The sequence below is a fragment of the Lissotriton vulgaris genome, chromosome 3_1 (genome assembly GCF_964263255.1).
Source record: "Lissotriton vulgaris chromosome 3_1, aLisVul1.2, whole genome shotgun sequence".
In the NCBI taxonomy this organism is placed as follows: domain Eukaryota; kingdom Metazoa; phylum Chordata; class Amphibia; order Caudata; family Salamandridae; genus Lissotriton; species Lissotriton vulgaris.
Window position 1 is genome coordinate 1157884740 of NC_141689.1, and position 27402 is coordinate 1157912141.

Genomic DNA, 27402 nt, shown 5'->3' on the forward strand with positions numbered 1-27402 from the left:
CTTGAATAAAAATTAGATAAATGTAGAATATAAAAGATAATCTTTGATTCTTCCTACGCCCAATTTTCGTTCTAGCAGATCCATTGCCATTATGGTGGTGTGTCTGAATAAATAGTGTTTAAAATGAAAACATGGCAAAATGCTTTACATTGCAGGGTTAAATAAAATAGTTTAATAGGTTTAGACACTCCGCCAATGTTATAGTTGGACTCCTGGGTTGTTGGCCAGATCTTTGAACCTGAATTATATGAACAGAGTAAGTATGCAGTGTAATGGGCCCCACTGTTGAATGTGATGTGTGTTTGAGGTTTTAGAGAAATGGCCATGGCAATTTAGAGTTTATTTCTGGAGTCTCGCTGTAGCAGAAGGAGCTCTTCCACCATTCAGGCTGGCCCCCCTACCCCACAGGCAATGCTGGCTCCCACAGCCATCCCAGGTGCAGACTTTGTTCCTTCTCCTCAAAGTGCTCATCATCCTCCCTGGTTGCCGACCAGGTCCACAGCACCTTTGGCAGTTCCTCCTCCCTAGTGTTGCCTTTAAAAGAGCACTTGACATCCCTGTAGAACGTTCAGAGCAGAGGGACCAATCTCTCCTGCTCAAACACTAACTATGCAAGTACTGCTGATTGTGGATCAAAACTCAGGCATTGCAAAACAGAAAAATCAAATACAGTATGTGGCTCTGCAGTGGTCTGCGTCCTGGCAGTAGTGTACACCAATCACTGTATGTCAAGTACAAACACAAGTGCTATCCTCACTGCTGTTAGAGCTGAGGTTTTTTTAGTTGGCAGTGGCTTGCACCCAGTCCAAGTAGGGACCCTTGCTTCTAGTCAGGGTAAGGGGATTACACATTTAAGATAATACCCTGCTCACCCCTTTGATAACTTGGCACAAGCTTTCAGGCTCATCTTCAAGGAAATCTGTAAGATATTTGTACATAACACAGTAACAGTGAAACCACTGCAAATAGACACCACACCAGTTGTGAGGAATAAAGTATCTTTATCTAAACCAAAGACCAAAACAACAAACATCCAACATACCATTACGAAGATATTACTTTAAAAACGTTTAAAATAGTTCAGCCATAGATTTGCAAACCTATGCATCCTTGGAGACCAGACTATATTGTTTAACACACCCAACGGCCACACCACAGACCCATCACTGGAACAGACCTACACAATCAACAGCCAATTTTCTATGCCACACACATGCAAGCCATGCCGTAGATTTCCTTTCAAGCAACTCAAAGTTAGTCACGATCCAAAGGATTACTCTGGTCACACACAGCCAGACTACTGCTCACTTCGGGTAAAGGGCGAGCAAATTTTATCAAAGCCACCAGCCCCACATGAAATAACAAATACCACGGATATGAAATAAGAGATGGAAGGGACTCAAGTGAATAATTTATTAGAAAAATACATGTTTAAATAATCAGTCCCTTAATAAAAGGGCCTGCTATAACGAGTTTTTATTTATATAAATAAAGGTTTATAAAATATATAACATGAGTTCAAATTTAACTTTCGCCCGTGGTCCTGATCAGTGAAGCTCCAAATTGCCATGGTGCAAAACAAACGTAAAATCAGCAAAGAGAGCTCAGTTTTGCTTTGATTGCTGCCTCATTAGCTCCTCTAACTGTAGCAACCTAAAAAGAAAGATGACAAAAATAAGCTACATATTCTTGTATACACCAACATCACAGCTCAAGGGCAGGACAAAACATCCTGTGGTCTAAAATTCCATGAATAAACTAGAGTATCAAAACCATTCTGAGAATTGAGATTCACACCAGTCCTCTTGTAGCTCACAACTTCAGGCAGGAGGAAGATAGCAGGCAATTCTCTTTAGATAACACCAGGTTACAATGATTCATGTAAATTTGAAATCGCTGATCAAAAGTTTAAGTCACATACAATTGTAAACCTGGCTGCATTTCAATTTTCTTCAGCCGTTACACATCTCAAAAGGAGAGCTATAAAACAGATTTTCTAGTTCTCCCTGTGAAAGAATGCAGCTGCTTTGCACAGCGGGCCACAACCAGAGGTCTCAGAAACATCCATTGGATCACATTAGCAGAAAGGGACCTCAAATATACCTTCACCGAGGGGCCACCACCCAGTTCCAATACCATGGGCATAAAGGGATCAGTCCGTAAAATCTTTATATATATTTTAGTTGGCATTGCTTATTGTGTGGAACTAATTCCAGTTTTCCGCAGAAACAAAAGCAGCTGATGGTGGGGGTCTTAATTTGCTGTGCAAAGAGCTTCAAATACTGGTAGAAAAGCCGAATTCCAAAAATACCTTCTTAAAATCCTTGATGAAAACGAATGTGGGCATTGCTTCTATTCTGTATCTTTCGGCCAACACCTGTTGGTAAGACAATTCCAGCATACATTAGTTTAATGGCAAACGCCGTTATAATGCAAATGATATCATGACTACATTAAAAAAAACATTGTACACATGGAGCCAAGCAAACCGTGATTTCAGGAGTCACTTGCAAACCAATCTATGCCTGCAGACGGCTACAAGTTCAGATAGTTACCCTCGTACATATTAGGCTAATGGAGGTTGATGCTTATATATCATCAACATACATGCGTATATAGCCTAGGCGTATGAAAATCACGTTGAGACTACAGAGTCAGCCAATAAAGTGATTCATATGTTCTGGGTGTAGAAAATAAATTTAACTTTAAGTAGGCAGCACCCTCTGGCCAAGTCAGCCATTTCAACATTCAGACAGTACCTGTACAGGGATATTCAATGAAACAGATGAGTGCTGTTCAGAAGGTTTGCTCAATACTGCTCTGCTCCATTTGAGAATTCAGAGAATAGTTATAAACAAAGACAGGGACAATTTTATACTAAAGATTAAACTAAAGGCCAATTTACATGGTTACGGCCTGTGTCAGATTTCTCGGGCTAAGGGAAAACAAAAGTGCCAATGCCAGGTTAATTAAGTGACTTAACTCGCGAGAGGGGAATGCGCTTCGGAAAGTGAGGTTTACTGACCATAGTAACAGCGTTGAGAAGTGCCCATTTCACTTACCGGGTTGTCATCAACATCCACTTTCAGAAATACTACGCCCCGGAACTCCGTGCTGAACTTCTGCAGAAAGTATATAAAGAAAAAAACAGTTTACACGTCATGGACACTCCCACCTGCTAAGAAGCATGCGTCAAGCCACACTACACACTTCATACCTTTGAACATACTAATAAAGCAATTTCATGTTTGACATTCACCATTAAACACCAGCACGAAGTAGGATGCACAGTGAATGAGTAAAGAATTTCAGAATACTAGGAAACAGACATGCAAGCACTAATACAAACTTAAGACTATCCGAAGTTTAACACTTAACCAGTTCCATCAAACACAATTCATGACAGTCAGACCACAGTAGAAATGGCCCTTTTCCAAAGGTGCAGCCTCTCAGCCTTTAGTTGTTTGACTTTGGACGCCCTTAATAGTATTTGCAATCAATTGAGCCTCCCTGCCTGTCGTGTCGTGAATAGGCCTCACAGCAAGCATTAAAGGAGACCACACGTGTGTATGATTAGTGGTCAGTCAACTGCCTGCCACGCCCAGGGTCTTGGGCTTTTTATTAACAAACCAACGTGCTCTCCGTTCCTACGTCGGGCAGAGCCATTTAACCTACGCTTAAGGGGGGGGGGGGGGGGGGGGAAGGTGACAAAACACATTAGCGCTGCTCGTGGGCCAGGGTGGTCGCACCCACTTTGCACAACATTACACTGCCCAGCTCCAAGTACGGTCCTCATGTTTGAATTGGCTCTTAAACGGTTACCTGGCGACGACCAAGAACAGTGCACTACTGAAAGGACCACACCAACTGAAAAGTGCAAGAAAGCGTAAAGAGTCCAGTCATTTTTCTGCTCAGTACCCAATCCATAAGTGGGCTCTATCTTCTGGTGCTCCCCACTTCCAGAAGAGTAAAGTGATCAAAGGTTTCAGGACGGAAACCAAGTTAATATGCTGTACTGCAGCACACAGGAAAGACTTTTGGAAGTACTGAAAAAGTATAGAGATATTGCTGCCATACGGCTACAGCACAGAAGCATGAAGGTTGGCACCAATACACCTTACTCTAGCAAGTTTCTGGAGATAGCAAAAAAATCCTCCAAATGCAGAAGATACATACAAAACAGTTAATTAGCGTGGGAGGAGGATTTATTTTTATGTATTGCAGATTTCTTACAGCCTTTAGAAGGGGTTGCAGTACCTCTTCATCTGTTCAAAACTCATCTATACATCTTTTTAATACACTAACTCACCGCAACTGGTCTAGGAAACAGCCACCAAGGAAAGCTGCCATGGGTCTCAAAGGGTTTAATCAAACTGAGGACCCGACAGATAACGGAGAACTATCCTACCTGAATACAAAAACCAAATTCACTTTAATTTAGCCATAAAAGCACAAAGTCATAACCATTCATCACTTAAAAATCTACACAAAAAGTGAATACAAGTTGGATTAAAAAAACCTAGTAACTTGCAGTCCTCTAATTACATGAATTATTCACGGGTCAAGGCAGTAAATTCCACAGACTTATTTAGCATAGCAGGTTAATACATATACAGGCATTGTTGAAAATCACAAAATTGGTACAACAAACTGCGTATAACTTCCATATTTGGTTAAAACCTTCAAGTTAAAACTTGTGATTTTAGTTTACTAATAGCACTTTAAAAAGATGTTAACATTTGAATTGAGACACGCTGGTGCAAATACGCCAGGGATATTCTAGAAGTTCTAATCCTCGTTAATGTATAGTCTGAATTGAGAATATTTCTGGGAGATCAAAAAATTATAAAAGTAAAATTGCAGAGGCTGCTCCCGAAGGGGGCTCGAGAGCCGGCGCCATAACCTGCGCCGTGCCCCCCCTTCTGGACAAACTAGTGGTGGGGCGGCGTTTGGCGCGAAAAAGACAAAGAGGTCAAAAAGCCTCCCCCTCTCTCTTCCCCCCGCAGCAGCCACCGGACTGGTGCAGACATCCTAGCCAATGGGGGTCATGGCGGGTTACAAACTTCCCCCAATGGAAAGGGGGCCCTAGCGGGAGGGAAGGCAAGTCAGGGGGCATATAAGGACTGCTCCCACAGGCATGCTCCTATCTTCACGGAGCGGGGGAAGCAGCAATGACGGCGGAGCCCAATCGTGTCCCACCCACCCACACCTAAGGATCAGCAATGTCGCAGGGCTGAGGAAGAAGCAAGGTGTGGCGGAGAACTATGCTGATATCGGTTGGTACAGAGGCACACCGGAGGGCGGTGTGCCAGAATAGGTCCACTCAACTTCAGATGCCTCACGGCTGGGTGAGCTGGCCTAAGGACAAGTGGTAGGACCTCACACTCTGGGATACCTCACGTCTGGGTAACTTGGCCTACCGAATAGGGGGGGTAGCAAACAGACGGCACTCGCAGCCCAGCCCCCGCCGGACGGCAGGGCACAACAAAGTCAGACAAGATACCGAGATGGCCTAACTCCAGGACAGAAGCTACTCCCTTCCCGCGCAAACGGGGCGCAAAAATCCAACCTACCAAAGGAAACGACCCAGAAGGGTCAAGAGACAATACCAAGGAAGTTGTAATAGCATGATGTAAAGTATATACATGTTTCCTTGTATTCCAAATAAACTGCGGCCAACAAATGACCACCACACGACACACATGTACGTTGGCTTTTCTTGTTATAAGAAGGAATACAGTACAGGGGGTATATATGACATACAGGAGGGAGTGGGGCAGACTGCGGGGGTTATGAAACAGGATATATCACATGGAAATATCAGAAAGTGAGGGCTCAAATTGGCCAAATGGGAAACAAAGTTGCCACCTCACTAATCCTTACCTGAACATGGGGATCAGTAGCCCATCTAAAGTGCCATCAACCCACTCTAGGTTTGGCTCCAGGGATGGAGCAGAAGAAATGTAATTGCATTTATATAGCGCTTTCTACCCCCGACGAGGTGTCAGTGCTTTTTTGGTGAGTAGAACGCTACTTAGGAACCCACAAAGGATTAGTTTTCAATTAGTATAGTGAAATAGCAATGTAATTTGAAAGGTGGATATTAGTCTGTTATTTGGATTGAGAAGGATAGTGGAGGAAGAGAAGAGGGGAAAAAAAGGTTTGCATTTATATAGTCCTTGCTGCCCCTGATGAAGTGTTGAAGTGCTTTTTTCAGCAACTAGCACACTACTTCAGAACCCATTAAAGGATTTGTGTTGAAGTGTGAATTTCTCCGTACTTAGACTGATCATTTTATTTCATTTGCGGTCCTCCCCCAGGGCTCTTCACCATTCCTTAAATGTGGATTTAACTTCGGATACATCAGTTTTCTATATGGTGGAAAGGTTGAGAAATAAAGGAAAAGTAAAGTTGGTACGCCCAGATTTGAAGTAAGCAAACCAGGGAATTTATGCCATTCTCGAACTTGAGGCAATCCTGGATTGCTCTATTCAATGAGGCATGTGGGGTAGCCCAGATAAAATACTACATAGACAGGAAGACAGCTTGATTGTATCCTCTGCATACTCAATTCTGGGCTCAAGTTATATGATATAGGTAGAGCAAGCAAGGGGCACTCCCAGAAGCCACCTAAGCACTATTATTTACACCACCTGCAGGGGGCTTGTATTTGAGTATCCCCAAATGCCTACACACTAGGCGAGGACCAGGTCAAACTTCCTCTTACAAACTTCTAGGAGAGGGACTACATGTTTCCCCCCTGCATGTGGGCAAATTGAAAATGTAACCCACCGAGCCTAAAACGTGGGCCTCACATGAGTGATACAAGGTCCTCAATTACTCCTAGCATCCATACCTACTCCCAGATATGAAAAATCCTCAATCTGAGCAATAGGCTGACATTGCAGATGGGCACCCCTCACCTTTGCGATTCTGGGCTTGCAAACAATGATAAACCTGTTTGTTAGGGTAGTAACCAGGCTCGCTGTCCCCATAAAAAAGACAAACTTTGAATAAAACATTTAAAAACTACAGGAGTTCTAGATAATAATATCACATCCTGTGTATAATCCCACTGGGACCTTTTCACTGCCACTTGAAGGAGAATCTGATACAGCATTTGAAAGTGCTGCATCAAGGCCATTTTAAATGCAAAGGAAACAATGCAGGAGCCAATACACAGCCCTGCAGCACCCCTCTCCCTAGATTATAGCCATCTGTCCATTCACCTGACTGGCTATTCCACAGACAGATCTTAATTAAGTTCTCTCAAGAACTGCACCAGATTGTCCCAGACCCCAAATTCAGATAAAGCCTCCTGTAGTTTGGGCCAGACTACGCTGTCGAAGACACGAGAGCTCCACGAAGGCCAGGCAGGCAGTACCCTGCCTTGCAATAGTATATTCACTGACCAGTAGAAGTAAATTTAGGCATTGCTCCATGGTGCAATAGTATATTCACTGACCAGTCGAAGTAAATTTTGGCATTGCTCCATGGTGCTCAGACCCACACTGCACATCCAACAGCATGTCTGTCACCTTGACACATGGGGAGGTGCTCTAAAACAACTCCCCACCAAAAATTGGCATCATTAAAGCAGAACGCCATGTCCGCAGGAGGCCCACTTTACAGACAGCATTAAAAGAATTACAAATGAGGGAAAGCCCAGATTACTGGTGCACATTTAGATAGGTCCATAGGGATATCATCCAGTCCCTGGGCTTTGTTGGGTAGGCTCTTAATTGCCCCTAAGACTTCAACATGCACAGATAACGTCTACGGGGAAGTCTAACTTCGTAGTGATTGGTGGCCCTCAAACTATAAAACTTTTCCGACTGTCAACCCAGTCTTAGAGGCAGATGGTAAGTGTTCTGCTTGACATATTCAGATCTGGTCTTATTTGTCACCATCCAGAAGGCACTGGTATCTTTCAGCCTACATGCCATTATGAGTTTACCCCGAGATTGGTTGTGCAATTCCTAGTTTCCGTAACAAGGACTCCACATCTTTGTATTTTACAAAAATCCTAGGAGACTCCTTCAGGCAGTCAGGGCTATGTCATTGCCTTCCTACAGGGCATTATCAAACTACTTGGCCTCCGAGGGATCTGGTGCCAAGTACGGTTCAGTAGCAGTCTAGCAACCACCAAGTTTCAGTGTACAAATGAGCTGTCCCTCTATGCGAATGAGGCACAAGGCAGGTATTCACCAGGGTGGAACGGTTTCAACACAATTGATCTGAAAGGTGTTTGTATTCACATTTCTGAAATATTAAATGCAAGCCATTGGACTTTAGTGGTTAGTGATAGATGACGCACTTATTTCTCCAGCCTCCTAGATAAGTAAAGGTCTATATATGCGGAGCTTATGGTCACCATAAACACTGGGAATAATTGATGCCCTTGCTACACTGCTGCATTCAAAAGTGGTTTTGTCTGAATAATGAGGGTCACAGGCTTCATCCACATTGACCAGATCAAATCACAATCAACTAGGTGAGTGCTAAGCCTCTCCAGTCCCAAGAAGTGTGGGAGAGGTAATTCTCTAAGCCAGTGTTACACGAGATAAGGTCATTTTCCACCAGTCTACCACATTGAGATTGTGTACTAGCCCCTCCTAGCACTCAAGATGGTTAGTCGGGGGGGGGGGGGGGGGGTTCAGACAGCTTAATTGCTATGACTGCCACCAGCTGGGTTTCAATAGGCTCACGTTAGCCTGAAGTGGAGTCCTTAAGATCCCCATAAAGGGTGTTTCTTTTTCACTGGAGAATACCCCAATCTGCTATCCCCTTAGTAAGCTTTGTAGTGAGTTTATATATTCAGGTTTTTTTTTTTAAATTGAGCTTATTCACTCCCTCTTCCATTTGTCCGTCTGGCACCTATGCCACTATTGCTTTTTAGGATAAGTCCCCTGCTGTTTATACTAATGAAGCACCACTAGTTATTCCTCAGATATCTCTGGCTTGACTGCACATTCAGGCAGTAGCGGAGGAGCCGCCACTGCCTAAATGTGCAGTGGCGGCTCCTCCGCTATGGCGAAGGAGCATCACCTCACTTCTTTTGAGCAGTGCAGATTAAAGGAAATATAAAGTGATAACTTTGAATCATCATTTTAGGTTTCCTTCGGGGCAGGTGGGGTTGGCCCACACTTAAGTGCACAATAACTTCGGTTGGCCTTCTTGGGTCGCCCAAAACAGTCATGCACACTTTCCCTGTTCGCCATGCATGCTACATTCCAGCCTGCATGGATAACATGCCCAAGCCCCATTCCCTGGTTGAACGTTGAACTAGGATGCTCAGCGTGGTTTGTCAGAGGAGCCTGGGTGTTCTTCCTGTTCCTAGAGTCCCACGAGGAGACCAGGAGCAGAGACGTGGGACCCAAGGGCAAGGTAAGTTTATACACATACAATTATTTTTGCATTATGTAACCCTGCCCCCCCTTACCTCACCCCGCGAATTAATGCCAACCACCACTACAGTGTCGCTCCAGAGGGAGCAACAGTGATCTTTCACTCTACCATGTTAAACAGAAAACACTGGGAATAAAAATAAACTTTTACAGTCCCTGTAGAGGAGCAAAAGAGTAGAGCGTGTTCCAGCATTATCAGGCATTGCTTTTAATAATGTTTAAGAAGCACTGCCAGGAGCACAGGGCCCAAAGCAAGCAGTAGGGTGGGGTAGGGAGATCCACTTTATAAAAACCGGGACGGCTCGCTGGTGGGTGTCTGTTATAGCTGTATCTATGAACCTCGCTCTAGTTGCAGAGGCACAGTGCGTAAAAAAGTACCACTTTATATAGGGCCAGCACCCAGTAACTTCTGGGGAAGTTAAGTATTTATTTGACAACAACTTCAACTGCTTAATGTGTAAATGTGCTCATTTGGAGGCCTAATTTGAACAAATCAAGACTCGTCAGGCTCATATAGTGAGGGTGATGCTGCACCTCCAAGAGCACACACACAGGTTGAGTAGGCAGGTTACCCATTGGATGAAACAAGGAATGTGGCCTAGCCCAGCCGCAGATTACCCTGCCCTTGTCCCTGGCATGTCCCCCACTGTGGAGACACAGGTATGCTTTGAGCACCTGTGGGCAACCCTTTGCTAGCCTTGCAGCGCCACCAAACTTTGAGGATTGTAGGGCTGGTGGTCCTATTTCCAGGGGGCTGGTGATGTCAGAGCTCCCCCTCAGATGCAGCAGGGTACAAAGCCAGGCCTAGTTGAAGTCCTTTATCAAGAAGGGACCCTTCAAAAGCGGTATTAAAGAGGTGCTTCCATACCTGAAACACTGGTGCAATCGCTCTGCATGGCCCACACCAAGAGGCAGTGAAGTCTATGACGATCAGCTTTGAGTGGGACTTTGCCAGGATATCATCAAACTCCGCCTGAAAAAAAAAACAGATGTAGAAAATTAACAATCCCTGGGAAGTTACGAAAGTCAGTTACCCTTCTAGCTCATCTGGCCAATGGCCATGACAGATGCCGCCTCTTACCCTACAGAAGGCTCACTAGCCAAGGTTCATCTTTCGAGCTGCAACCAAGTGATGCCAGGAAATAACCTTGGATGGTTTTACATCAGATTTTTAACCCGATGCAGATTGCACCCGCTCTCTCTGTATCAATTTACACTATCTAGTTCGGATATAAACTAGGCCCTGGTGAAATTCTCAATATAACGTTGTAATCTTTTACGAATTCACCTAGGGCTAAATTATGGCTTGCCACCATGTGGTACAATTAAACCTGCAAGCTTTGAGCACGAATAACCAGAACATTAGTAATTGTTTCTGTACTATGTAAGGAGATTTATTTACGTTAAAATAAAGCAGAAGGGCCAATTTAAAATTGCAGATTTACATAATTTTGCAAAAGCAAATTAAGAGAGTTTACACACCCCTATGTTGGGAAACTCAAAGTTACATTGAGACTACTCCACATGCCACATCCCAAATACTCAAATGTGCAGGGACCAACTGCACGCACCCCTTGTTCTACGCCGAGCCTCGGATATCTGTAGGGTGCTGCTTATTGCAAAGTTAACGAGATCTTTAGAGAACCAAACGTTAGGGACGGTCTCAAGGACACTGCGTAGAAGCCACGCTTGTGACGCATCTTATTAGTACTCCTCCATTGATGGTCCGGTTGGCAAAACGTGTTTATTAAGGAGCAAGGCCAGACCAATTTAACACAAAGCGCCTACCAGAGGGGAGGTCAGAAAGAGAAACTTCAAATTGGCCATTGACTGGCAAAATATCGGATGCAATTATCAGCCACACAGGACTATATAAAAAACGCATTAACTTCTAACTTGAACTATTAATTACAATTATCAACGGCCGTACTCGATTAGACATCAGGTTGGATTATGGAGCCAGTGGTATTGATTTTTAACATTTTTAAGTACTGGTACGGAAATTGAACGTTTCCATTGGCTAAAAAGCAATTGTGCCTAAAAGGCAATAGCTAGTTGCTTGCCTGGAGCAGCTGGGTCTAATAGAGATGGGCGAGCCAATATATTAACAGTGAGAGCCGAGCCAAGGGTCTGGCGCTGATCTCCGCACGAGCCGAGCCCGGAATATTTGATATGTAGAGCATGTAACAAGCACCGCGTAAAATATGATACCGTCTCTTCAAAATTCAAATAGTACATTTCGTCAACATGTGGAAGCTTTAAAATAAGTCACATGACACTGCACCAGTAAGGATTTATTAAGAGTGATAGTTCTCCAATGGGGCATGTTTAAATACTAATACAGGTCACTCGTTATCTAAACCCTGTACTTCATTTACTTACTGGGCCCAGATTTTACAGCAACCACAGTTTTATCAAATCAAACACTAGCTCTTTGTACAACTGTTACTCTGAATCCACTTATCAAAATGCGATAACGAAGACAGGATCAAAGCGGGGAAAGCCGTGATTTAGTCACGTTTTCTGAGATTACCTTGCAGAAACAAGCAAGTAAATGGGCATCCATCCGTCTCACGTTACATCTTTGCTTTAACCTCGGTGCCAGTTTTTGGAATTTCTGTTTAGCGAGAATTTAGCGTTCTTAACATGAACACCGGTTACATTAAGTAACATTCATTGCATACACACAGGGGAGATTACGGCTTTGAATGGAGTCACAGGAGGTTGAGCCCACGCCAGAGTCGGCAGCGCTGGCCCCAAGGCCACATCCTGGTTAGATAGAGGGAGCAAGGGAAGCCGAAGCCACATGAAAACTCGGGATTCCAGCAGTACCAGAGCCGGGCTTCAGCTTTCGGCGGTAGGGTGACCAACTGGCATTGGTGCAAATTCAGGACGGTGAGTGTAAAAATTCAGGACAAAGGGTCAAAATTCAGGACACAAATTCAGGACAGGAGGTCAAAATTCAGGACAAAACTTCAGGACAATTGGATAAGTTTTACAGACACATCAGAGGTCGCGCAATAGTATATAAGTAAGCCCAGCCATATCCAAACATATTAAACCATTTGCAAACCTATCCATCATGTATCCTTCCATCTATCATTTCACTCATCCATTCCTTCATTCATCCGTTCACTCATCCATCCATTATCCATCCATCCACCCTTTCAACCTATCCATCTGTACACTCATCCATCCACTCTTCTACCCATCCATCCATTCATTCACTCATCCATCCAGCCATTTACCCTTTCACCCATCCAGCCATCCTTTCACTTACTATCCATCCACCCAGTCACTCATCCTTCCACCCTTTCAGTCATCCATCCTCCCTTTCTCTCTCCATCGACCCTTTCACTTAGCAATCCTTCCTTCCATCCATCCACCCATCTACTCATCCACTCATCCACTCATGAATCCATCCACTCATGAATCCATCCATTGACCCTATCACTCATCCATCCTTTCTCTCATCCATTTATCCTTTCACTCCTTCACTCATCTATTCATCCTTTTGGCCATCTAACTTCCTTTTCACTCTCACTCATCCATCCTTACATCCACCCTTTTGCTCATCTGTCCATCCATTCACCCTTGCACTTATCAGTTCATCAATCCATCCATCATTTCACTCACGCATCCACCCACTCACTCAATCATCCACCTTTTCACTCATCCATCCTTTCACTCATCCATCCACCCTTTTACCCATCCAGCTACCCTTCCACCTATACATCCAGCTATTTACCTTTTCTCTCTTCCATCCTTCCACTCACTCATCTATCCCTCCTCTCATTATCCATTTATTCAATCTTTCATTCATCCATTCACCCTTTCACTAATTCATCCAGCCATCCCTTTACTTATTGACTCGCCCACCTTTTCATATTAATTTTGACTTGAGCCTTTTTGAGAAGAGGCCCGTCAAAAACTTCACCCTCGCTGCAGGAGCCATTCCAGGACTGGGACAGAAGCCACCCAGGGCAGAGACAGGATCCACCACTGGGGGGGGACAGGAGCCATCACAGGCCGGGGGACGGGACGACAGGAGCCATCACAGGAGGGGAACAGGATCCACCAGGGTGGGCACAAGGGTGGGCATGCAGTATTCTAGAATCATCTTGGTCTCTTCCAGGGTGGGGTAGGGCCAGGGGCGGCTTGTGGATTTTGAAAGTGGTGAGGCGAAAAATGTTGTACCCTAATATAACGAGCAAGCGAGCGAAGCGAGCAAACCCGAAACACAAAAGGAGGGTGCGCAAGAATTTTTTTTTTTAAATTGATTCAAATGGTGGCTTTTACACCACATTTTTACTGCAAACTGGAGAAAAACGTGGATCCAAATATAGCATGGTAAAGCACAAATATGAAGAAAACATTAGAAACAGATCAAAAATTAGCCCAATCCTCTAAATGGTCTGCTTGCAAAATGACCCCCAAGCCAAGCACACACAACCAACGGAAACAGGCCCTATAAGTGTGTCTCGTATTATTTATCTGGAGAGGCAATGACACATGAAGCACAATACCAGTGGGGCAGCAGACTATGCGAAGTACAGATTTTTAGCTTAACAGTGTTAAGCAACGCTCATAATTACATTGGCCACCCTTACTAGAGACCCCCCCAGTTTTTTCATTCCACTTAAAACTCTGCACACATAGAAGTGTGTGCGTGTTTCTTTTGTATATGGAGGCAGCAATGGTAGAAACTAAAGGCTGCACATTTCATGATTTCATTTAAATCCTGAAATGCGCTGCCTTTGGTGTCTGCCATGCCTCCATATACAACAGAAACACACGCTGTGTGTGTATGTTGCATGGGCGCATGGTAGAAATGAAAGGCCCCAAGGGTGAATTCACCGGATGTTGAGTCAATCTGTACACAGGTTTTGGAGAGATTGATTGTCTTGGAGAGTTTCTAAAGCTATCAGTGACAGCGAGACACATGTGATTTCGCAAAACACATCACGTATAAAACCAAAACGAGTCTATTAACCCACGGTCTTCTTTCAGGGGTACAGGTGTTCTTTAGGCCCACAGGTGCCCCCTAATCAATCAGAGGGGCCCTTATTCAGCCGAAAGCCAGTAAATATCTGTCAGATATGGGATGCTCAGGTGACTCTCTTCACAATCTCGGGGCTTGGCGGGTAGGGACAACGTGCATTGCACCATTGTCTTCTTGAAACAAACACATGCTCCGCATTCGTACAGACCCCATATAACTATAACAGCGGGGAAGCAATAAAGCTGTCAGCCTTTTATCATTAAAGACATTGTCGTTTTTTCCATAAGCACCCTTGACTGGCCAATGAATGAAGTGCGATTCAGAGTCTCGACTCGAGTGGGAAGCAGCCTTTCACGGAAGTACTACTGTGATGAACAAGCAGGGTGAATATTTCCCTTCCCGCGTGCTCCCAGTGTTCCGGGGTAACCCTCTCACATGGATTATTTCAAAGTTGGGTGCTTAGCAATGCCTTCCCTTACCTGCAACCAATGACCTGCAGCTGTTCCTAATCTCTTCAGAGCAGTGGGGCAGCATACTATGCTAAGTACAGATTTCTTCTAATTTAAAAGTGTTAAGCCACGCTCATTATACATCAGCCCCCCCCAACGAGAACCTTCACCACACCCAGTTTTTTTCATCCTACTTAAAGCCCTCCACAGAAATGTGTGTGTGTGTGTGTTTCTGTTGTATATGGAGGGAGTCATGGTAGAAACGAAAGACCGCGCATTTCATGATTTCATTTAAATCATGAAATGAGAGGCTGTTGGTTTCTACCATGACTTTTGTTTTCCCTGTAGTGACGAGGCAGCAGCGAGCACCCATTCCTGCAGGAATGCTCTCAGGCCCAGAAAGCAGTGTGCCCAGCTTCCAGACCTTCGCATTTCTGACCTATCTCTGGTGTCACAGTAGCCCTGGGCAGAAATGGAATGTGTGAAGCCCCTCTAAATTGTGGAGACGTGGAGTATTCAGGGCTGTTTGCATCTGAATAGATGCTCCTGAAGCTTCGAGGGGGGGAGGGCAGTCACCTTCAAGCACCTCTTAACAGCTCATCAAGGGCTGGAGGTGTGAGGGCTGCCACCCCGCTGTGCCTCTCCAATGCTGCTGGGTATGTGAGCTTTTGTACTGCCTCGGAGTCTGTGACACCTGACCTCAGTATCGGAGTCAAGAAGGGAGGTGGGTGGAAGCTGCGCCGGCTTCAGGGAGCTGCGACCGGTGCCCGGTTAAAATTACGGACAAATGGCGTCCGTTAAAAGATCCTTCACGGACAACGGACAGACGGCAGAAATTACGGACTGTCCGTGAAATTTACGGACGGTTGGTCACCCTATTCGGCGGCTCGCCAGTCGCAACCTCTACTAATGAATACCAAATAATATAAATATTCATTCACTGACCAGGACTCACTTCAGATGAAAACCTGGCCGACTGAACAGTAACGTACCTCTCACTTTTCATGGTTTGTTTTCTGTTTGTACAATCGAGCGCTATTTCTCGACAGCCCTCCTCCAGCTAGGCCTCAGGTAAGCTTAAGAGTGGACAAAAAAAGCCACCACCCCCGCTTTAACAAGAGAGACTCTCTAACCCAGACGTTCTTCCCAATATTCTCACAAACATCTTTCCTCCCCAACGAAGAAGAGGCACTGTGGTTCCACTTACTTTGAAATTTTTTTATGGAGAGCAGCAGAATGTCTCTTTTCCAAGGACTCCCGCCCCAGGGTGGGATACTAATTGGGAGCCTCACTTTAGATGGGGGCAAGATTTAAGGAACAACGCCTCAGTTCACCGTCACCAACCCCCAGCGTTTAACCCTGTCATTCAGCCACTTGAACTTTTTAATCGTTTTGCGCCTCTTTCATTCATGGACCAAAATGATTGACTCTTGCCAGCCGGAGAAGAAAATAACTCAGAAGGTTTGCAGCCAGCTCCTGGCCCTTTGGCTCATTCTTCATTAAGTGCTGAGGTCCGAAGAATTATGAGCTGGAACATCGCTGGGCTTAGAGCTAAATTTAAAGATAAGAACTGGCTGGACCTAATTAGAAACTATGATATCCTTGCATTCCAGGAAACTTGGGAAACATCAGTGTGTCTGCCAATAGATGGTTATTCACTTTTTTACGTACCTGCAGACCCCAGTAAAGCAGGAAGAGCAAGGGGTGGGTTGGCTTTATACATTTCACTTGATGTAAAAGGAAAAGCGAGGCATATTAAGTCTAACACCAAAAATTGTTTAATGGTGGAATTGAGCTCATCAAACTCCCATCCTATTTTACTTATCAATTTTTATAATTCCCCAGCCAGTCAATTTCCTACCGAGCATTTAGCATCCCTCGAGGACCTCCTATCAACTTATGACACAAATAGTTCTCATGGGTATGAGGTGATCCTCATGGGAGATTTCAATATTCATCCTTGCCAGGCGGGTTGCCAAAGAGAAACAGAGGAATCTCTTTTTTATTCTCCCACGCCGCATTTTGAACACACATCTAGTGGCGAGGCTCTGGAACTGCTTTTGGCTACCTTCAACCTCTATGAATTTTATTCTTGCCCAAATGACTCACGGTTACCGACCTATGAGGGCAAGGACCGAGGCACAATTATTGATTACATTTTTGTATCTTTTAGACTTTTATCTGATGTACTTGTTTGCAAAGTTTTAATCTCTGTTTTTAGCGATCACAATCCTGTGATTTTAGAGGTTTTAGCACAGGGAGCTTTGGGTAATAGAACTTCTGGAAATTCTTGTGCAACAAACCTTGCGCTGAGTGACCAAAATCGAAGGCTCAAATGGGACAAAGTTACCCCTATAACCTTCTTACAAGATACACTAGCCAAGGTAGAAGGTGAAGTCGCCATATGTCTAGATAACAAAAATTCTAGTAATACCCTGGTCGAGGCCTTTAGCACTATTTGTCAACAAGTCAAATTAGATCTGACTGTGAAGGTTAAATGCATTAAGACCATGGGCCCCAAATGGTTCGATACAAATTGCTCTAAGGCTCATTCAACTCTACTTAAAGCCTTAAAAAACAAACCTAGAAACAGAGTAATGGTAGCATCTCTAAGGAAAAAATATAATTTGGCTATTAGAAAGAGGAAATCCGAGATAAAAGATGAAGCGTGGAATAACCTGTTACTGCCTGAGACACAGAAAGATAGTGCCAAATTTTGGGCAGTAATAAATCACCCATACTTTGTAGGGTTAGATCATCAAAGAGCGGATTGTACCATACCAGACGAGCAATGGGTGACACATTTTAGTAATATTTATCGTCACAATGATACGAGTATAGATCAGGTACTTCCTCTTTCCTTAGCGCCAAATCCCATCTCTCCTTTTACTCAGGATGAGGTGAAAAAAGCTATCAACGATACACTCTGTAAAAAGGCACCAGGACCAGATGGGGTTCCGGCAGACTTTTTTAAGAGTGCCCCTGATTTTAGCTCGAAAATTTTAACCAATGTTTTTTAATGCAACACGGGATTTTATTTTCCCCTCTAGTTGGGCAAACTCAACTATAGTGCCAATTTTTAAGAAGGGTCAGAGGACAGACCCGGCCTGCTATAGGCCAATTTCCCTTATTGATTCTAGTGTAAAAATTATGGGCAGAGTCCTATTATCAAGACTGACCCTTATTTTAGAAAATAGGGGTATTTTATCTAATGCACAATATGGTTTTAGATCCAAGAGAGGAACGTTAGATCAGTGCCTAAATTTAGAATTAATTCTAAATAAGTATGTAGTCGGCAGGGAGGGGTCTTTATACATGGCCTTTATGGATCTGTCATCGGCTTTTGACCTGGTCAACAGGGCAAAGCTGTGGCGGATCCTCCTGGCCATGGGTCTCGACCCCCCTTTGGTCGAATACCTGGCCGAGTTACATAAGGACCTTCTGACCTCGGTCAGAGTTACTCAGGACGGAAGATGCACCTGTCACTTTAAGTCGGAGAGGGGGGTTAGGCAAGGGTGCATACTTGCTCCCCTCCTCTTCACCTTATATATCAACGACCTAGAGGCAGTAATGATAACAGCCCACAGCGATATTCCGCGTGCGGGGGAGACAAAGATTCCTGTACTCCTGTACGCGGATGACGCTGTCCTCCTGGCACGCTCCGGAGTCGCGCTAAACAAACTTCTTGCATCCTTCGGGACTTTTATGTCATCTTTGGACATGAAAATTAACACAGACAAATCACATGTAATGATTGCTGGCCCCGCAGGAAGGAAAAAAAAGTCACTAACTTTCTCCTGTGCAGGAAAGGAGGTAAAGAGAGTTTCCTCCTTCCCATACTTAGGTGTCACTTTTGACGATAGGGGTACTTGGGGCCCTCAGCTTTTGGCCAAAAGTAGCGCTGTCGCTAGAGCGGCCGCAGGGCTGCTGGGTTTTGCCAAAAAGCTGGGTGCTCGCCCAATGGAAAGCATCATTAAAGTTTATAACTCCAAATGTTTGTCAGTTGCCCAGTATGGCTCGGTAATCTGGGGATATACCAGCCCAGCCAAAATACAGATCGTAGAGAATAAATTTTTGAGATCCTTGCTCTCTGTCCCCCAATCAACTTCGACCTTTGCAATACACACAGAGCTAGGTGTGGGCTATATCTCAGACTTATTAAAACTAGCTCCAGTGATTGGTTGGATAAAAACATGGCTCAATCAGGAGCTAACTTTAAATCATTCCATCCTAAAAGATTGTTTAGCCCTGGATAGAGCCCTCCACATTCCCTGGCTGAGATACGTTAAAATGCAGCTTACCCTGGCAGGTCGTCCGGAGCTTTTTTGTTCTCCAGAAGGAATAACTTATGGCGATATAAAACTAGTTAAAAACACCCTGACAAATTTATATGCCATGGAAAGGGAAGAAGTAGAGCTAAAAAAGACTATGGTAAGGAAACATTGCATGCTCTCCTTAGCCCCAGGAATGGAACCTTATCTCCTCTTTACCACAAATTCCTATCACCGCTTTCTCTTAACGAGATTTCGCTTTGATTTAATTCATTTTGTACTGGGCAACTTCAAATCTTGGTCGCGACCCGAGGATGCCGATCCATGCGACTGTGATCACTTCTCGACACAGGATACGATGCACTTTATTATGTTCTGCGGACATTACACTGAGCTCAGGAAAAGTTATCTGCTCCCTATTTTACGCCACCAGGGCTTCATCCAGGTTAAACCAGCCCTGTTGTTCTTGCAGCTCCTCCCCAATGTAAATGTAGCTTTTTCAGTGGCTAGTTTTCTGGTTGCAGGCGCACGTAAAAATAAGCACCGCACAAGGCACAGGCACTTTATCTTTGACAAATGAATTTCCTCTCTTCCTCATTTCTTAAATGAATTGTGCTTAATAAACCCTTCTCTTTTAGCTTTTTTAGATATTTATGTATGTTGCATCGTGGCTCATCTGTTTTATAATATTGATTGAATGTTTCAAATTTGATAAATTGTTTCTGTGCTTCAATGAAATGTACTGTAACCAGGATATGCAAAATGCTTGCTCTTTTATGATTTTAAATAATCGAATAAAGAAAATTGACTGACTGACTGACTAACAAGAGAGACTTACCACACTCCTGATCTTCCTCACCATGCTGATGACAGGCCGAGAAAAAAGTGCAATAGAAAAATCTGCTCGCGCAGAGGCCACACGGACGCCGCAGAAACGACAGCAAATACAAGAAGAGTGCTATGCACGCGCTACCCGAGGGGCTTTTAAACCTGTGAGAGTGGGCGGGGCCGCGTCACGGTGCCTTCTGTGGGGGAGGGAATTAGTTTTGTCTTTAAAATAAAAATCAACACTACTTTTTTTCCTCCGACCTAGACGTTGGAAATTGAAAAGATAAAACACACCTTCGTTGTTGACAGGAAGGGCTCCAGAAGGGCACACGTGCTAGCAGATAGAGGGAAGAATGTTGCCGCTTAGGTGAGAGTGTTTCCAGGCACCTTTTCCAACTGCATTCTGGTACTCGTTGTTTGTCTTTCACCATCATTAATCCAGGCCTTGTAGTCCGGTGGCTTCCGCGCCTCAGAACGGGACAGACGCACTTTAAAATGACAGGGCACAATCACAGAATGAAGACAAGCCTTTGCAATACAATAGGTCCCGCATTTGCGCGTGTTTGAGCTATTGGGATTGTAAATAACAAAGCCTTTTATTTATGTGTTTTGAAAACTTGCAAGCGGTACATAAACACCCACTTTATACTTATAGTCCTTCCCTACGAGAAGCAAGGCTGGTGTAGGGTTTTGTGAGGGCGCTAGGCCCTCATTCTGTGGAGAGGTGAATGAGACACGGACACAGTGATAGGGGATAGGTAATGGGCCCAGAGCACGTGTGCTCGGCCCCTTTTATTGACCAGGGTCATGTGCTGTATGACGCCTGGTGGTGGGTGGGTGTTGGGTGTATTGTTACAGCAGGAACTCAGACACTAGATTGTGTCTTCCGACAGTACATCCCTCCCAACCTTAGTTAATAAAATTTCACTAACTAAAGTCCAACCTGTGGGAAAGAAAATAGAGTTCACACAAAAACCCATAACTCAAATCACGACGACTCCCTCGTAGTCTTCTTTACCGCCGGTCACTTCAATTGCTGGCAATGGTGTCTTTTCTTGCCTTGGCAGACTTGCGGCTTGTAAGTCGGCTGTACAGTCTCTCTCGCTCCGTTTCACATCCTGTGAATGCGTAGAGGTATAAATAGCAGGTCTCGAGTGTGTTACATTCCACAGGACCGTCTTGGTCAAGGTACTTGGTTCAAACTGGTGTCGGTTACTGACGGGATATTCGGCTGCAGGTTATCCCTCTCACGGATACCCCTCTCTCGTAGATGTCCCCTCTCACTGGACGCCCCGGAGGCCTTTCTACCAGGCTTCCACTGGACCGGTGGACATGCCCCCTTGCCTCTTCAACATGTTGAAGGACGTCGCTACGGGTCCTCTACTCCGTGTCCGAGTTCCACCTGAAAGGGTTCTGTTGGCGCTGGTTCCGTCTTGCGCGACCTTCAATCCTCCAGGATCTTCAGCGTGAGCTTCAACAGTCCGTCTCTTGTTGGGGACCCGCTGCCACCGGTGTCCCTGAGGCCTCTGCCCCTGGATTTCCATTGCCCTTGTGTCCGTTCCATCCCAGAGGTGGGTGTTGCCAACAGACCGGCTTGCTCGCTTCCGTCATTCCTGGATGACTGTCGGGTTCGCACGTGGATGCTTGCTTCCAGTGATGTTACGTGTGTCCTGGTCGTGCGTGTGAACTGTTGTGCACCTCTCACGTCCTCCTCGGTGTTTCCCCTTTTGAGTGTCGTAGTGTCTTGGTCCACACTCCTTTTAGTTCTCTTCTATCCTCTTGTCTTCCTGTCGTCGTGCTGCTTAGACTTCTTCTCCTTCTCCTTTTCTCTTTGGTGTTGGCAGACGTGCCAACCAGACCTCTTCTCCTTTCTTCTTCTTTGGTGGCGTCGTGCCAGTCAGACCTCCTCTCCTTTTCGCAACACTGTCTGGTCACCTTGCTGTCTTCCTCTTCCTGGCCAGACTTCTCCAGGCAGCGTGCACTCTGCCTGCTTCTATCAGGCCTTGACTTGGTTCACGGACACTGTCTCTTCTCATCTGTTACTGGACCGGGCGTTGCGATCTTCTCTCTCTCTTTAGACGTTACGTGTTGAATTGTGGTTGTTAAAGTTCGTTAGTCGCTGATCGTGGACTGTGTCTTGATGTTTGAACTTCTTGGACCTCTTGTCGACCCACTCTGCCGAGGCTGGCAGGCTATCTTCTGTTCTCTTGTGGGATACTTGCTGCGTTGTGGTTTGTTGACCCTTGCTTCGGTCACCTCCTTTCGCGACCCCCGGTGGGTCGGCTTTTGGTGCGGCTATCTGGCTGGCCGGCTTCTTGGGTGCGTCACGTCGTGTGACCGTCCGGGCTCTTCGTGCGACCGTCGGAGGGGGTCGGCTTTTGGTGTGGCCATCTGGCTGGCTGGCTTCTTGGGTGCGTCACGTCCTGTGACCGTTTGAACTCATTGTGCGACCGTCTGAGGGGTCGGCTTTGTGGGGTGACCATCGGGGTGGTCTTCTGCGTGAGTCCTCACGCTTCGCTATCTTCAGTTTGGTCGCTGTTCGCTCCGTTCCGGTGCTTTAGCGTTGCCGTGCTTTTGTCCGCGCTCTTCTTGTGCTTCTTTGGGTGCGGAGGGTTACGTCACCGCTCCGAGCTTCTTCGTGTTCAGGTCACTCCCGTTACTTCACGGAGTGTGCTTGCTCTCGTCTGGGGACCTTGGAGCAGTGTCGGCGGTCTTCGCGCTTCCTCAGTGTCGCACTTGCCTGGTGGGAAGTCTTGGAACCGCTGTATCTTCGTGTGGTGGTGTTCCTTTACTCTTCTTCCGGCAGCAGTGACAACCTGTGGCCACTAGGCGTCACCGTGCTTTCCGTTGTTGAGGCGTCAGTGCTTCTGGCGGACTGCGCTTCTGCTCCGTCGTCCTTCTGGTGTGTGGAATTCCTTCACTCCTTGCTCTACCCTGCGCATCGCAGTGCTGTCCTGGTGGGGCTTACTTGCTGTGGTGTGGCGTTCCTGCGCCATCACTTGTCGGTGGCTTGGCGTCTCTCTGACTGTGTGGCGTCAGTGTGCCAGTCTTGCGCACTAGTGTGTGTCCTGTGGTGCTGGCGTGCCGCGTTCCTGCACCCTCACTTGCTGTTACAGTCTTGTGCTGTTGCTTGCTGTGGGTGTGTGCCTTACTGCATGGGTGCTCCGCAGTCTTTTGCCTCTTAACACCTCAGTCCTGTAGCTTGCAGCAGCCCAGAATTGTCTTTGTGCCTCCTCAATATTCTACAGGTACTCTGCTGCTCTGATATGCTGCCCTGTACTGAATTGTTGAGGGCATCGTTGTGAGATGGCCACTAGGTGGCAGCACTGTCTCGCCTTTCACCGGCTCCCAGCAGTTTCCTCAGTTCCTGGAGGGGCACTCAGCCACAGGGATCACCGGGGGTCACGTGCACACACTGGTGAGTGTCCCTTCCTTCTTTTCTATTCACCGTGGGGGGGCATGCATGTGGAGAGTTCAGTTATGTCCTCAGGACGCCCGGCAGCTCTTCACACGCTGCGCGGGCGGAGGAGTGTCGGCACTGCCGAGGGCGGGCTCCTTCCAGGGCTTACAGAGGCGGCTGGACGCCTTTGCCGCTAGTCACGGGCGCCTGTGAGCGGGGGAGGGGTTTGCCTCGCTGCCTTCTCTCCCCTATCTCTCTCCCCCGCTACAGCAGCTTCTCCCAGTTGGGGGGGGGGTTTGCTTCTGTTCGCGGTGGCCTGATCAGCTACAGGCCGCTGGCTGTGTCCTTGTCCCTGTACCCTCCCGCGGCAGCTTCCTTGTACATGCGCTGCGTGGGCGGGCGAAATGTGAGTGCCATTGCTGGAGCGTGCTCAGCTCTGAGGGAGTGGGGCATTGCGGCTTCCGTTGACTCCGGCCGCTGTGATCGGCTGCACGCTAGCTTCTTTCCCGGTGTCTTCTTCCCACCCCAGCAGCTTTACTCGCTCACACGCTGCGCAGGGTGGGGGTCCGGGCCGCAGATGCGGGGTGAGCTCCTGCTTGGGCCGTCTCGTGCGCTGGCTCACCTTCTGGCCGGCTGGCTTCGCGGGTCGGCTCCGCTTGTCCTCCACTTGTGCCCGGCAGCTCTTCACATGCTGCAGGCCATTACACCCCGCTGCCTAAGCAGCCTCTGTCACAAGCTGCGCTGCGGGGCAGGGATCGCTGCTGGCTGGTTGCGGGTGGACTCCGCTGGCTATGCTTCTCGGGGTCGCTTCTCACCTGCCGGCGGACCTCTTCAACCACGCGGGTGGGCACTGCGTGGTTCCTTCATTTTTCCTTCAGGGTGCTCAGTCATCGCCGCTGCTTATTTGTTCAGGGGCAGTCGCGGTTGGGCTCCGCTCGAACCGCTTTGCCTTGGGGCACCCCTTTATGCTCGGCGGCTCTCTTCTTCCATACGGGTAGGCTCCGCAGTGGTCTCCTCACGTTGGGGCAGTCAGTCACGGCCCGGTTCTGGCTGCTGGGGTTGGGCTCAGGGGCGTAGCTAGAGCTTGTGGCGCCCGGGGCTATCCCTCAGATTGCCGCCCCATGCAGCTGGATGTGAGAGTGCCTCATTGGAGGAGCAGGAGTTCCAGCTGATGCAGGCCAGGCCGGGTCTAAAGCGCAGCGCTCCTCTTGTTGGGAGGCTGGGAGCACTGCCACAATTTTTTTTTTGTTTATTTAGTTTTTAGTAACAATTGGGTACACAACATCATGTCTGTCTACAGTTCTAGTGAGCATGAATACATTTACACATTGCATCATTACAGCATAATATAAGTTGTCATGATGTACAGAGGTATAGTGCATATCCAGGTTTGTCATATTTTTCTCTTTTTTTTCTGGTACTGTATTAAGGGTCTATGATCACATTGTAAGTATTGCGTCTGTCTCGCCCTTTACAGTGCAGAATGTGGCCACAGGAATATATTTCAGATTTCACACAGATGTTTATTTTACGTAATATCTCAAAGGGGTGTCCCTCTGTCCTAACGTGAGTATTTCTCTGCCTCTTGTGAGTATATTTGCACCACACGTTTCCAGGTGTTTTAATTACTCTCATAAAATATTTTTTTCTTTCACTCGATGTAGCATAAAAAATAAAAGGCAGTGGAAAATCAATTATCTTATCAATATCTGAGGCGCACCACCACACACCCATTTTATACTCAATTTTACTCTAAAGCCCTACAAAAGCATTTGCACAACATCGCGTAAGCACACTCTTGTTTGTACACTCATACAAGCCTGCAAGCACACGTAAGCTGAGGGCCAGCTGAAATCAGTCTGGGAAAGGAAGAAAGTTTGAACTGCTGATGTGCATGTTTCGTAGGTGAATGGAAGTGTACATTGTTCCTACCTGTGTTGTACTGTCTGTATATGGGGGAAACTTTGCATTGCTGCTTCACCTACTTTGTGTTCATTCCTTGTGACATGGACATTGCACCCTACTGCTATGCAATAATTGTGGAATTTCTTTTTAGCAAAAAGTGGAAAATGCATTTGACAACAAACAAGTTAAACTGGAGCTTTGTCAGTGTTTACTTTAACAGTGCACTTGACTCGCACATTTTAGACGATTTCTAATGACATTTTCTTAAGAAAAACAATCTGAATATCTGAAAACTCAGTGCAATCTCTATTTTGCCCACGTTTCCGTGAGCCAGTATTTTATAATAATGTGTCTGCATGATGGAATGCGTGCAATAATGGACAATGTGGATGCATGAATAAACGCCTATATGGATATTTGAAAGGGCCTGTGAGAGCATGAGTGATTGACCAATCTATCCACACGAACACAAAATCTCGAAGAACACTTGCAATGATTCAAATAAAAAAGACTGGACATTTTGTATTTGCCATGGCTTGTTTATTTATTGCTATTGCAGACAATCCTTTACTTAACGAAGAGACTGACATCGGGGTAGGCTGAACGCCTCGGTAACAGCAATTACTGGAACTAGAAAAACAAAGACCTTCTTTCAGACTCGACTGCACCCAGGTAGCTTCAAACCAAGGTGCTGGTCTGTTTACATTCTGAAATATTTGATGAGTTTAGGGCGGCAGAAGACAGGCGGTACCCACTGCCTCCTCGTCAACCAATTCACAGCCATCAATTGCAATTGCATGGAGCCATCATCTAACCATTCAGCCTGTCCTGACTGGACCTGCCCTCCGCTGGACCATAACAAATAACTGTGGAGCAGCACTGGTGGCTTGTCACCACAACTGCTGTGCAGCCTGCACTCCCGACCGACTTTAAGTTTTAACTGCATCGCAGCAGGCACAGTGCGCAAACCTGCGTGGGACTTCCATTGTCAAAAGTAAGTCCCGCGTGTGTGTGCACTGTGTATGCAGTCACAGTCTACTGCGGTCACCGAAGCAGGTCCCAGCCAGTCACGTCAGAGTGCAGGCTCCAGGCTGGATCCGAGCGCACGGCTTTGCATTGCACTTAGCTTAGCTTGACTTGACTTTTTACTGTCCCAGTCTGGGCGTTGGCCGTCTCAAAAATTGTGCCGCCTGGGGCGGACCGCCCCCCTTGCCCCCCCTTAGCTACGCCGCTGGTTGGGCTCCGTACGGCCCTCTCTTTACCCTACGCAGGGGGGCAGCTCACCATGTGCTCACGAGGTGCGGGGTCGGCTCCCGGTCACCTCCTCGGTCGTGTCGGCCCGGGGCTTGGCTCGCGCCCCACGGGCCTCTCGGCGCGTTGCGCCGTGTTGCAGGGGGTGCCCTTCAGGCGGGCAGCTCTCTTCCCCATTTTCATTAAATTTGGGTAGTGGCACGCATGGGCGCACATACCGACCTCGTCGCCATTGTAGGGTTTTGTGAGGGCGCTAGGCCCTCATTCTGTGGAGAGGTGAATGAGACACAGACACAGTGATAGGGGATAGGTAATGGGCCCAGAGCACGTGCGCTCGGCCCCTTTTATTGACCAGGGTCATGTGCTCTATGACGCCTGGTGGTGGGTGGGTGTTAGGTGTATTGTTACAGCAGGAACTCAGACACTAGACCGTGTCTTCTGACAGTATATCTGGCAGTAACTATGACTCTTTTGCTGCCAGCCTTGCTTCTTCTAAGCAAGGATTAGAAGTACAAAGTGCGTATTTACGCACTGCTTGCAGGTTTTTAAAAACACAAATAAAAAAGCCATTGTCATTTACATTGCCAATAGCTCAAACTCTTGCAAATGTGAGACCTATTGCAATCCAAATGCTTTTTGTTAGTGTACACACACATAGTACCCAACTGCGTCGAATAGTGCTGTGTATTTGTCTACATGCTGTAGTCCTAACTATAATCTGAGCACCTATCTCGCACATTTCTTTTTCCATCATTTTGCTTGGCATTGTATCCTAAAACAAAAAAACCTCTGTGCTGGTTTTCGGAATTTCTATTTAGCGAAAATTTAGAGTTCTTCAGGTCACTCACAAATGACATAGAATCTCGCATCAGATCACAACAATTACAAC

The 27402-nt window shown here is 46.3% G+C and overlaps 1 protein-coding gene across 1 annotated transcript; it reads right to left on the minus strand.

The window, feature by feature from the left end:
• Positions 1 to 1416: 1416 nt before the first annotated feature.
• On the minus strand, positions 1417 to 19991 carry LOC147727613 (thioredoxin-like). The gene is made up of 5 exons (XM_086963147.1): positions 19968 to 19991; positions 10276 to 10380; positions 3063 to 3122; positions 2312 to 2377; positions 1417 to 1653 (listed from the first exon to the last, which is right to left on the minus strand). Exons 1-5 carry the CDS (start codon positions 19989 to 19991, stop codon positions 1591 to 1593), a joined length of 318 nt encoding a protein of 105 aa, XP_086819273.1. The 3' UTR covers positions 1417 to 1590.
• Between the last annotated feature and the right edge of the window lie 7411 nt (positions 19992 to 27402).